The sequence below is a fragment of the Aedes albopictus genome, chromosome 2, assembly GCF_035046485.1.
Source record: "Aedes albopictus strain Foshan chromosome 2, AalbF5, whole genome shotgun sequence".
Classification (NCBI taxonomy): Eukaryota; Metazoa; Arthropoda; class Insecta; order Diptera; family Culicidae; genus Aedes; species Aedes albopictus.
Window position 1 is genome coordinate 23,684,745 of NC_085137.1, and position 13,007 is coordinate 23,697,751.

General features: G+C 39.8%; 2 protein-coding genes across 2 annotated transcripts in view; both read left to right on the forward strand.

The window, feature by feature from the left end:
* The window catches only part of LOC109429628 (klarsicht protein), an 833,281-nt gene that overhangs the window by 96,663 nt on the left and 723,611 nt on the right, over positions 1–13,007 (forward strand). The gene's annotated exons all lie outside the window — the stretch shown is intronic.
* On the forward strand, positions 6,520–10,481 carry LOC134288852 (uncharacterized). The gene is made up of 2 exons (XM_062854758.1): positions 6,520–7,672; positions 7,903–10,481. Exons 1-2 carry the CDS (start codon positions 7,342–7,344, stop codon positions 8,997–8,999), a joined length of 1,428 nt encoding a protein of 475 aa, XP_062710742.1. The 5' UTR covers positions 6,520–7,341; the 3' UTR covers positions 9,000–10,481.

Genomic DNA, 13,007 nt, shown 5'->3' on the forward strand with positions numbered 1-13,007 from the left:
AACCGAAAGTCGGTTTGCGCTGAAAAGTTGATCGTCAGGTAACCCGCTGGTGGTAACCAATCGATCAACTTTTCAGGGCAAACTGACATTCGGTTCTTCAGATTTGTGCTCTTGAAAATTAGAGGTGTGGGTTCGTTATATATTCACCATAATGTAGGCATACATGATCATTTTCACAAAATTGGCCATAATTCAGAAAAAAAAATGCATTCCAAAAATTTCAGCGATCAAAGCTTATGAAATCACCTTCTCAAAAATATATTTTTTTAATATTTTCCGCAAATTTGGGCTTTGGGCATAGTTTTTCCGTTTTTTTTTTAATTTTCTCAACGGTGGAAAATTTTGTTGAAAAGTTTTTCCACTTCAGATTTTTGAGAAAATTTGCTTTCATTTTCTAAAAAAACTTTGTTTCTACGATGCTTTGTTCTTGAGTGATTGAGATTTTGAATTTCCACCTGAGTTTTCCGGAAAAATAGGCGACCCTGATTTTTTTTCTGTTTTTTTTATAAACATTTTTGAAATTTGTACTGCTGTAGTATGGTGTATGGTGCATACCTCCCTCAACTGGTATGATCGTGATATGGAGCTGTATCGATACGCTCCGGTGGACACGAGTAAGCAGCCAGCGTACGTCATCTGTCTGTTAGTCCATTTTTGTAATTCTGTAGGTCGTGGATCATGCACACACGAGCCTCGCGAGTACTAGAAAGCCACCCAATCCGTCTCGATGGCCATTCATCATTCAAGAGCTCCTAAGCCGCGCAGCGCAGTGCTTTAAAGCCCAAAACCGGCGAAGGTGTTCCCAGGTACTACAGACAATAATGTTTTTGTCTCTTCGTAGACCAAAACATTTTTTGTGTCTTTGGCTTCCACCCTCCGCCACATCCCACGCGTGCGTCTCTAACACACGGCGAACATTTGTTGTGATTTCGTGTGGTTTTCGGTTGACGGCCTCAAATTGGCTTTTAAATGGTACGCTTTTGCCACAGTCTGTCAATTGCAGTGTATGTCAGGTTGAATGGCATGGCTTAGTTATGGTCGTCTGGGTCGGCGACGTCTCTGTACATAGAACCCTTGCCGCGGCGTTCGCGGCCCTTGACGGAGACACAAAACAAAACAAAAGGGGGTTACCCAATTTGACGTGAACTATAATGCGATATGCTTCTCTTTTTTTCGGAAGAGGAGGGCGCTTGGCCACGATATACGGGTGACGAAATTGGCTTCCCGTCCATTAGCGTTTGGGCGAACGCTAATGAAAGTGTTCACGGGGCGCTCGAGCGTTTTTTGATGGATGATCTCCCGACTTTCGATTTTAGCTCTGATACGCACCATATGGGCCCCATTTCGAAACAAGTGCCTTGCGTGTTAATTCGATTTTGAGATGCGTGTTAATGAAGGGCTTGTCTGTGTTTCCCGACATGGGAGATGTATCCGGATTTAGTCATTTTTTTCAATGTTCGATGAACGGGGTTCAGTCCCACATAAAAGTCATTCATAAAAGTGTAAGTGCAAATCGTCCACGATTTTATGCCTTGTCCCATTTGCTATCACCACATGTAGTCCCATGGGAGAAATATCGTCGGTCATATCGTTCACGATTTCTTAATCCCATGCGCACCATCATAAAGAAATAGCCTGAGAAGCTATTCGTACAAGAAGACCCCATAATCTGCGGGAGACCTGGAGACGTGTTCCCAATATAAGCCGCCGCTGTTCCTGATGATAGGCCCCAGCTGTGCCAGGGAAAACGCAACGTTTTAAAAAATATTAGATATTGCAACAAGCGCTATCCATAATCCCGAGCTGGCGACGACGTCGCCACAGCGCGTCGTGATGATGCTTGCTCAGTTCAGCAGCACACTCCACTCATTGGCTTGAGTTGTGAAATATTGCGCACCCACAGCGAGGGACACTGCACTGGAGGGAAAACTCTGTTACACAAAAACAATCCGTCGTCGTCGGGTTGAGAGCCAATTCCGACTGGCGAAACGGGAAAAATTGGAATTAATCTACCTAGATGTGAACGGTGTTTTGCTTACATGCTGAAATGTTTTTTTTTTGTTTAGACAGACTTTACTTCTGAAATGGATTACTATTACACCTTCTCTGTAGCATTTTACTTTATTCACAAAATCCATAGATTTTTTTTATAGAGCATTCCCAGCCCAAAACACGAAAAAATTTCCGTTTTTGACTAGAACTGCTCTTTCGTGCAAGGTTGCGACCATTCATTTGCAAAGATTTACATTCATTTGCTATTATCTCAGTTCAGAAGCATGCTATCGAAAAACAATGTATGGATGAATTTAACCTTGTAGTTTTATCTGAAAGTTTGCCGAATAACATTAGGGTCGCACTCGCATACCAAAGTCGTGAGCGAGCTGTGAAGGCATCTTTCCACAGCGTGAATGTAATTTACATTCACCGCATGGAGAGTTGCCTTCACAGCTCGCTCACGACTTTGGTGTACGTTTGCGACCCCAATGTTATTCGGCAAACTTTCAGATAAAACTACAAGGTTAAATTCATCCATACATTGTTTTTCGATAGCATGCTTCTGAACTGAGATAAAAGCAAATGAATGTAAATCTTTGCAAATGAATGGTCGCAACCTTGCTTTCGTGAATCATTTACTTTTTCATCATCACATAACAAGTTTTCCTCACCTAACTTTTGAAAAGAGCATATAAAAAACCAAATTTTCTTCTGCAAAAATTATTACTCGAAAACGGTTTACTGGATTGAAATGATGTCTTCGAAGATGTTTGAGGATACTTGAAAGACTTTGAGAAAAAAATATACCGTCAAGGCGCCATTCACCGTGGGGGCTCCATTCACCGTGTGCCTTCGAATATTTTTTTATTATTTCCATATTATGATTGAATGATATGACAATTTCCCTTCAATTTCACCAATACAATGTTGTATTGGTGAAATTGAAGGGAAATTGTCATATCATTCAATCATAATATGGAAATAATGAAAAAAATTTCGAAGGCACACGGTGAATGGAGCCCCCATGGTGAATGGCGCCTTGACGGTATACACTGAGAGTAATATCCATAGCGGATCTGAGTTAGATGTGTTACAATTTCAACTTTCCAAAATCATTACCCTTCCATTGTTTTTAATGTGTTTCTGTAGAAATGTGATTTCCAGGCTCAACATTTGCCAAGTAGCGCAGGATGGTCAAATAAACTGTACATATTGTTTTCCTAATCCAACTATGTATGTGACCTTGTGAAATCTCATTCGATTTATTTACCGTTTTACGGTTTTTTTTTATCAAAAAAGGATCTGAGAAACAACAGATATAATTTTAAGTCGTAAGTACGAAGCAAAATACACGAAACACTCTGTGTTCCAGTGAAGAATTTTCCGTTTGACGTAAAATTTTCTCCCACTGGAGCGGGAATCGAACCCACACACCGAGGTTTATAAAATGGCCAATGTTTTCGTTTCCTGAAGATACTCGCTAGTTCTTCGGAAAAGTGCTTCTTGTTCTGTTGGCCAAGGGCTGAAAGTCTCTTAAATAAAGACAAATCAATCAATCAATTGTTCTGCGGATTTGAGAGAGATGTAGGTCAGCGGCCGAGAATTGATTACGCCAGCCTCCTCTGTGATGACCGTTAACAACTACATGCACCACCGAAGTGTGAAGCCAGGGGCTGATTGAAAACCCACTTTGTATTGGCGTTGGTAAGGGCGTTGGTCCGTCCTTTGTTGATCGTTTGGACTTCACCCGACTAGCACTCTGAAAGTTCGTTCCGTTATCGATATAAATCTCGCTGGGTGTTCCTCGTACAGCAATAGTCAATTTGCAGGACTCCGTTGAGCGATTGGTAGGCGACCCATTTTTTCACCACCAAACGTCCACGCTTCACCATTATCGGCTCGAAACAGTCGTTCTTGGGGTAACGCAGATCTTTTAGGTGGAACAGATGATGCTTTCCGGACCTTACAGTTCGCTTCGGCAGTCTTTGGAGATCTGGCGTAACACTGTACGAAGCTTAGCTACCTGAAAACACTGACGGATTTCGTTTACCACCGCTGTTGGCATGTACAAAATTGCGGTGATACTAATCGACCGGGAGTCCAGCGAGTCGATGGTAACGTCAGATGATGATGGAAAATTTGCTAACGAACGTAAGGTCCGGAGCTGCTCCGAAACGGCTGACCACGCGTAGAACTTCCTGCTTATCTTCAAAAGGTACAAATTTGTAGATTGCCCTTAACTTTCCGATCTTCTTCGTCCGGTGAGCAGCACGGATACTGTTCCAGGCTAGGCAAAGAATTGCTCCATACGCCAAAGAGTAACTTTGACTTAAATTTATCAGCTGCTCGATGACGACCTCCCGGTGAATCAAACAACAAGTCCTTCCTAGTTTTCGAAGACTCCACCATATCCTCATTCGGCCGTTCAGCCTCCGAACGTCGCACGAAACCCGGTCGTTGGGCTCATCTGGAATTGGAGCCGAGGCAGAACCCCACTTAATCGCTTTATCGGCTACGTTTTGCTTCGAAGGTCTTCTTCTTCTTTATGGCTCTACGTTCCCACTGGAACTTGGCCGGCCTCTCTTAAACTTAGTGTTCTTTGAGCACATCTACAGTTTGTGTTCGACAACCAGGACGCAAAATTTTCGAGCAGACGAGTTGAAGTTCACTGTGCGGCAATTTTCATTCACTTGCCTGCATATTCATATTCAGCTGCTCGATACTCGTTTGTCAACTGAATGAAAGTCAATGAATATTTGTAAACATCTTACAAAGTGTTAAATTGTTGATAAAATATTAACGTTTCGATTACATTCAACGGTGCTTTACACAGATCTTTTCCCATTTGATTGTTGTGGAGTGTTTTTGGAAGGAATCGTAGCCATAAACGTAGGTAATTATGAAGATGTTTCTCGATCGGCTTCATATTCAATGACTACGAATTGACTGACTGTGTGAAGAGGGAGAGCGAAAATGAATTTGTTTGTTTTGAATATTCAGTGCAGAATCATTCAAATTCGTGCTGTTTTCAGTCAATGACTATGAACATTTTGCACCCTGTCGACAACACTTCGCCGTCTATAGTCAGACCGGATCCAGGCGAACTCCGTCTCCAAATCAGTCCACAGCAGTCGTCGAATCCGGTTTGATAATGGTCCACATTCCGCAGCATTATTGTGCAGAACCTATATTATTTACAAACTTCTAAACTAGACAGATCATCTGAAGTAGGCCCTATTGAATTAGTGTAACCACCCCAAGAACAAATTTTTCCACCAATATTGACATTGCAACGTTTGACAAACCCCACTGGACAAAAAAGCAATACAAATTGAGGCTCTGAAGAATGGATATTTAATCATCGTTTTCAATAAATTTGATCACTGAATCGTCAATTGAGTATAATCTAGAAGCACATCTACAGTCGCTCAGAATCATAGCACCTCTGAAACATCATGGAACGCCCCTGAAACTCCTTGTAAACCCGTGGAACCTCCTTGGAGCAACCCTGGAATGTCTCTGAAACCCCATGGAACGTCCATGAAACCCTCTAATCAGTTTCCCTAGAATATCTTCCCTAGAATTTATTCCCTAGAATATCCCTGGTATGCTCCTGAAAGCCCTTGGAATGCATTTGAATCCCTCTGAAGCCCCCTTGAAAGCCCCTCGAACGCCTCTAAAACACTCTGAAGCCCCATAGAATGTCCATGACACTCCATGAAACCCTCTTACCCACTGAAAACATCTAGAACGCTCCTGAAATCCCCCAAAGCTCCCTGGAATGCCTTTGAAAGCCCCTGGGACACTCCAATACTCCAGAAGATGTATTCCCTGAGACCTCCTTAACCCTTTGGAACTCCCCTGAAACTTCTTGTAAACCGCTAGATCGCTCCTTAAACCAGTTGTAGGACAAAAGGCTGGAAGTCAAAAGGTCGAAGGGTGAAAAGGTCGAAATATAAAAATCAGTAGGACAAAAGGTCGAAAGGACAAGTGGTCAAATGATTAATGGGTCGAATGAAAAAAAAAAACGACCGAAAATAATTCTAAACCCTTTTTATTGTCTTCTTTCTTACGTACTGCCATTGCGTTGTACATTGTATGTATAACAAGCACAATTTTACCTTTTGACCTTTTATCACTTGTATTTGTGACCATTCGACCTTTTGACTTTCGACCATTTTTCATAGCTCCCCTGAAGTCCTTAAAACCGCTTGGAAACACCTGGAACGTTCCTTAACTCTACTGGGACATCCCTGGAACTTTCCTGAAATTCCTAAATGCATGATGAGTTGAAGTTTTATAAATGATTACAAATGTTTGCATCATTTTTCAAATGTAGAAATATCTATAATTTTGTAACTAAACTGGTGCAATATCGTGGTACACGTAAGGGTACACGTGGTACACGTGGTAGGGTAAAAATTTACTTCGTCATATGCGCCAATTCCCGTCACATCAGACCAAAAATCGGCAATCACAACAGATATTCCTATTTACCTTTGCTAATGACGAATTTCGCCCAAATCGTATTCGGAGTTGGCAGCACCCTCTCAGATTACAATGAAACTTTCTGGGTATGTACACCAAGACTAGATAAGCCACTTTGCATACTTAGTTTCTTCAAAATTTATCTGGACTGACTTTTGAAAAGGGCTAAACTTTTTTATGGATTTTTTAAAAATGTTTTTAATCAAAAAATGACTACTCCTACAAAAAAAGTGTTGCATGGGTGATTATCACAAAATAAGTCAAATTTTAAGAAAAAAATCCAAAATGAGCCCTACACTGAAAAAAATCATTTCTGAAAATTCAAAGTTGATTTAAAAAAAACACCATTTTTGATTTTGATGAAATTTTGTCTCAAGACAGGTAATTATGTTCCCTACCAACCGTCCATACATCACAAGATGGGCACTTTTAAGGAAAAAAAGTTTTTCTAACAAAAACTTTTTCATGTCCAAATTATTATTTTTTCAGTGTCTTTTTTTAAAAACAAACTAAACCAGTGAAGGTTATCTAGTAATCTCAAAATGCAATGAAACTTATTGTGTCATATGCGACAATGCAATGCACCCATATTCACGCAGCAGCACTCTAGAAGTACGAAACAATATACAATTTGAACACGCATTTCATACGTGCTGCTGTAATTTCTACCCAAACGTTTCTACCCCATGTTCTTACCTAATATTAGGTAAGGCTATTTATTAGATTCGAACTACCTAATCGAAAAAAAAAACAAATCAAGAGTTGTACCTAAAGCAAATATGAACAAAACAAGAAAATGAATCGGTATCATTCAACGTGTTACTTCTCTTTGGTTATTAAAGGCAGTTCTGAAAAGTAATGGATCAATCGTATAAATCAAAATTCAACAAATTCAAGTGCAGTGCAAAAATAAACAATCCAAAGTGCAACCGTCATAATCTACGGGGCATGTCATTAAGATTGATAGATAAAATTCATTCCATGGGATATACACATGAAATCGACGAATCGATGAGTATTTGTGAGTCATGTCGTGGATTGATAAGTCACAACAGAAGCCCGAATACGAAAACACGCCGATCGGATGGAAACGACGAAACTATGCAACCATCATTTAGTGGACAGCAACATCATGATGTTCCAGAACCAGAACCGTCAACGAGTGGTCAACAAATCGAACATGAGCTGGGTAAGTAAGCCTTCAACGTGTTAGCTTCTTTTATATAACTCATTTTGCAGCTCGTTGCAAAACTACATTTTTCAGTATTCTTCGTATTTATCCAACCCGGCAAGCCTCGTTGGATAAATGTACTACTTGTGCGAAAAAAAATCATTTTTGCAACTCGTTGCATAAATAACTATCATTAACTTTCCACTGCATTCATTATTATATTGTTAACCTTAACTTTTATCTTACAGATATGGTACCATCTATTCCATCATTGGAGTCAATTCCGTCAACAGATCAACTACAGGGTTCCCATAATATTGAGAAGTTTAATACCATTGCTGAAACATTGAGTTTATCGCCAATCTCATCTAGAAACATGAGAAGTATGGAATATCGCATAAACAAATCATTGCAGATTACGAAAGCAGTTCGAAAAAATATCTTCGGAATAGATTCAACGGATGTTGGCAAAGTGGAGGCGTATGACGAGATAATTATGCAGTTAAAGGATAAGTTCAATCACCCTACAACTGACAGAAGCGAACAGATTAAAATACTATCTGTACTTCCTAAGTCTTGGTCGGTAAATAAAATCACAAGAGAGTTTAACGCACCAATGTATATGGCGAGACAGGTGAAGGATCTTGTTTATGAACAGGGTATTCTTTGTACCACCGAAAAAAGAAGGGGGCATGGTATTGATGACGATACAAAACAAATAGTAAGAGAATTTTTTGATGATAATGATATCAGCAGGCCAATGCCAGGAACAAATGATTTTGTTTCTGAGGTTCGAAATGGAAAAAAACAACAAGTTCAAAAACGACTTTTGATGATGTCGCTCAAAGAGGCTTATATGATTTTTGTAGATATGTACAAAACTGTGAATATTGGTTTCACAGTATTTACACAGTTGCGACCAAAGCATTGTATTTTACTTGATTCTACTGGTATACATAATGTATGCATATGTACTATTCATGAAAATGTAAATTTAATGTTCAACAGTATAAGAATTGTGTCACAAGATGAAATAATACAAAAAATGCTTTGCGATATTTCCACCAGAACAGATAATTGCTTTTTCCGTGCTTGTGAAAAGTGTGCTTGTAATGAACACATTGAAGAGGAACTTACATTGATATTAGAATCAAATGACGAAGAAGAGATTATATTTCAGCAGTGGTTGAATACTGATCGCTGTAATTTAGAAACGATTATTAAACCTGTTGATGAATTTGTTCCGTATCTTGTTGATAAAATTGACAAACTTATAACACACGACTTTATTCATAAACAACAATCATCATTTCTCAGAAATAAAAAAAGATACATTAAAGGATGATGAAATTCTTGCGATTTGTGATTTCTCTGAAAACTATTCATTCATAATTCAAAACGCTGCTCAAGGATATCATTGGAACAACTCGCAAGCAACAATACACCCATTTGAAATTTACTATATGAAAGATAATAAACTTGTAAATGTTAGCTTCATTACCATATCGGAAGTAATGGCTCACGATACAGTTGCGGTCCAGTTGTTCATCTCAAAAATGATAGATTTTATGGAACAAGAACTTTTCTAAAATTTATTTTATGTCTGATGGGGCAGCATCACAATACAAAAATAAGAAGAACTTTGCTAGTCTATGTAGATTCCAGTCAAAGCATGCATTAAGAGCAGAATGGCATTTTTTTGCAACGTCCCACGGTAAAGGTCCATGTGATGCTATTGGTGGCACTCTCAAGCGAATGGCAAAGAGAGCAAGTCTTGCTCGAGATTATGGAAATACCATAACAACTCCACGAGAGTTATAAAACTGGGCAGTTGTACAGACAGATAAAAATATAACTAAATTTAATTTCTGTTACGTATCCACTGAACAGTACATTAAAATGTCAGAAGATCTCGAAGAAATATATAATAACGCCAAAACAATACCAGGCACTCAGAAATTCCATAGTTTTTTGCCTATTCCTGGCGACAAAGTAAAGGCAAACAGGTATTCTAATTCAGAAGATGAACCAAAAATATTTAGTATGATCGGAAAAAAATAGAAAAGAACATGTTTGAAATTGGCTCTAAGACACATATATATATATTTGAAAAATTCATAATTATAAATAATTGTATATTTAAAAGTGCACTTCAATACATATTGCGATCAAACATTACATTTCCTAAGAAAATACATTTGTAATATTTTGAAGTTTTTTATGTATAGGAAAACCCTTCCAAATGATTGAATAAATAACACAAAATCTCCTAGAAAATTGAGTTTCATTGGATTCTGGGATTGTTATGGCCTTCACTGGTTTTATTGTTGATAACAAAATACACTGAAAAAAAATCATTCGAACAAGAAAAAGTTTTTGTTAGAAAAACTTTTTTCCTTAAAAGTGCCCATCTTGTGATGTATGGACGGTTGGTAGGGAACATAATAACCTGTCTTGAGACAAAATTTCATCAAAATCAAAAATGGTGTTTTTTTTTAAATCAACTTTGAATTTTTAGAAATGATTTTTTTCAGTGTAGGGCTCATTTTGGATTTTTTTCAGTATTTTTTTCTTAAAATTTGACTTATTTTGTGATAACCACCCATACAACACTTTTTTGTAGGAGTAGTCATTTTTTGATTAAAAACATTTTTAAAAAATCCATAAAAAAAAGTTTAGCCCTTTTCAAAAGTCAGTCGAGAAAAAAAATTAGAAAAATGAGTATGCAAAGTGGCTTATCTGGGCAAGGTCTACACACCAAGAAAGTTTCGTTGTAATCTGAGAGGGTGCTGCCAACATTTGTTCGAGTTGGCGCGAAATCCGTCTAATGCCTCATCAAATAGAAGCAAAAAAATGTAGACTATCGATAGCCAGCCTCTTAAGCGTTAAAAATCGAACAATTACATTAAATTTCTCGTTTCAATTGCACCCCAGTTGATATTTTTTCTCTCTCCATTTTAAACTTTCTGCTCAAAAGTACCTTGAACACATGATTTGATTTGGATTGCGAAGAATTTGATCGACTTTTCGAATGAACACCTACGGTCGAATCATAATTTCTGAGCATTTTATGCACCATAGTGTCACGTAGAAGATGTGCCGGGAATTGGATTCAGTTTGTGCCCAAAATAGATGAGGGGTAAACAGAAACAGAATTCGAGGGACAATGTTTCAATCTCATCATTTCAAGAAAATTGTGATTCTTTTATCATTTTTTTTAACATGATATGGAAGTATTTGATATCAAATTAGCCTGAGGCATTGGGAGAAGTTCAAGAATAAATTCCATCATTATTGATCGGTGCTTAGATAGACGGGAATTAGATAAAAACTCTTATATATTTTTCTTAGCAAACAAAAAATTTTATCCCAAAATGCTTGGTGCATACCAGCCTTCGCGTCGTGATCAAGAAGCGTGCAGTTCGAAAAAATATTCGGGGGCGGGCGGTACACAATTCTACCCAACTGAACTGAAGTGGTGCACTTAGGCGACGAAGACGGCCGCGCAACCTAACTCGGTTCTCTTGGATATACGATACTCGGTAAAAATTCGGTCGAGTTCTCTCAAGTACGATCTACGGAGCCGCTTGTTGGCGGCGGAAGAGAAGGTGTTTACTACTAGACTAGGTCCGTCGCCCATGTGTGCCCCTTTTATGGAAGAGACGTATCACCTAGCATCAGGTATATTATATGTTTGGGTCGGTTGGCTGGTTGATGATGATGTAATAGGTACAAATTAAACAAACTGCGCTAGTTAGCCGGGTGCAGGCTTCATTGATACTCGCCTTCAATGTTGACGACGACGACGACGTCTTCGGCAAGTAGCTTCTAGTCACAATTTAAGATACTTGAAACACTTCGGTGGGCGAATGCGGTTTCCACTACCACCTTGGTTTGGGCGGTTGCCTCACTCAAGTCACGATCAAGAAGAATTCTTTCACGTTCTTTTAGTTGATTGAACTAAATTCGTTGACCTACCTAATTGGCAGTAAAGAGGATAGTTACCTAATCGTGGGAAATCCCAAATCGGATTTTTTCGGATTGACACAGATTGCACAGGGCTTCTCTAATAGTTTTCGGTACTCACGGCAAACCTTATTGATTGACGGACATTGCGTCAGTATACGGCCGAGAGGCTCACGAAATGTGATGGGTTAGAAGGTGAACAAGTATTGCACCGAACATAAAATCCTCATCTGCACCACGGTCGGCCTGTAGGTCTTCGAACATTGAATTGCTTTTATTCTCATTGCATAAATATGACGACGGCGATCATCAATCGATCAGTCAAAAGAAGTTGGCGCAATTTCTCCAAGCGGTGTTCAAAAACACCCGGATAAACTTCGACTTCCAATTCATAAAGATGTGGGTTACCCGACCGACTTGTCCAGACCAACCAAAGACGACTATCTCGGCTGGCTGCGGTGGAACGCTTACCCTTACCCAACTGGCATTTAAGCCCGGTCGTGGCTGCAGCAGCGGCAGCTGCCTTGTAAACCAGCGCGCAGCATCCAGCTGGGGATCTGAAATCGGCACGGAAACCCGGGCGCCAACGACGGCGACGACGAGATAAATCAAACATCGCGCGGGAAGAGGACCCAAGTAAGCGGGCGTGCGAGCGCGAGCGCGAAATTAATGACCGGGGATTTTGTGGTCCCCGGAATGCTACCGGAAAATGACCGGTCCAGCAGCGCCAGCGTTCGTTGTTACACTCAGGGGGTGAAAGGTCCGATTGCGGAGGAGGAAATTTTCCCATTCTTCTTTGAGGCGAATGCGCGCGGCACGGCGCGGTTCGATCACTTACTTACCCGCTGGTTTGCTTCCTGAACTGGCTTGTGATTTGTACGCGCGCACGTTTGGTCGCTCCCTGGAGGTGATTTCGGGTGGTGAATTATGGGAAATTTAGCCTGTCAGTTTGCGCTGCCACAACAACAGATAGGAGCAACTGCATCCGCGGGGTACATACACTACCCGTCATAAGTACGGACTCACAAAAAGTATTGCAACAATATTGCATCACCCTGACTCACCTCGATATCTTTAAAACCAGCACACCTACGGAAATGTCGCCTTCAGAAAAGTTGTTGCTTTTGGTCTTCTGAATAACTTTCCTGAAGACAGCATGTTTGTAAGTCCTCAGGTTTTGGAGATATCGAGGTGAGTCAGGGTGATGCAATATTGTTGCAATACTTTTTGTGAGTCCGTACTTATGACGGGTAGTGTAGATACGGAAATGTCGAACAGCTGTGCGGAACTCATTCGCGAGTTTATCCTGGTCCGGTTTCTTTGTTATGATTGACTTAAATTTTACATTACATTTCAAACCATTGATTCCCAGTGCCCATGGGCAAAC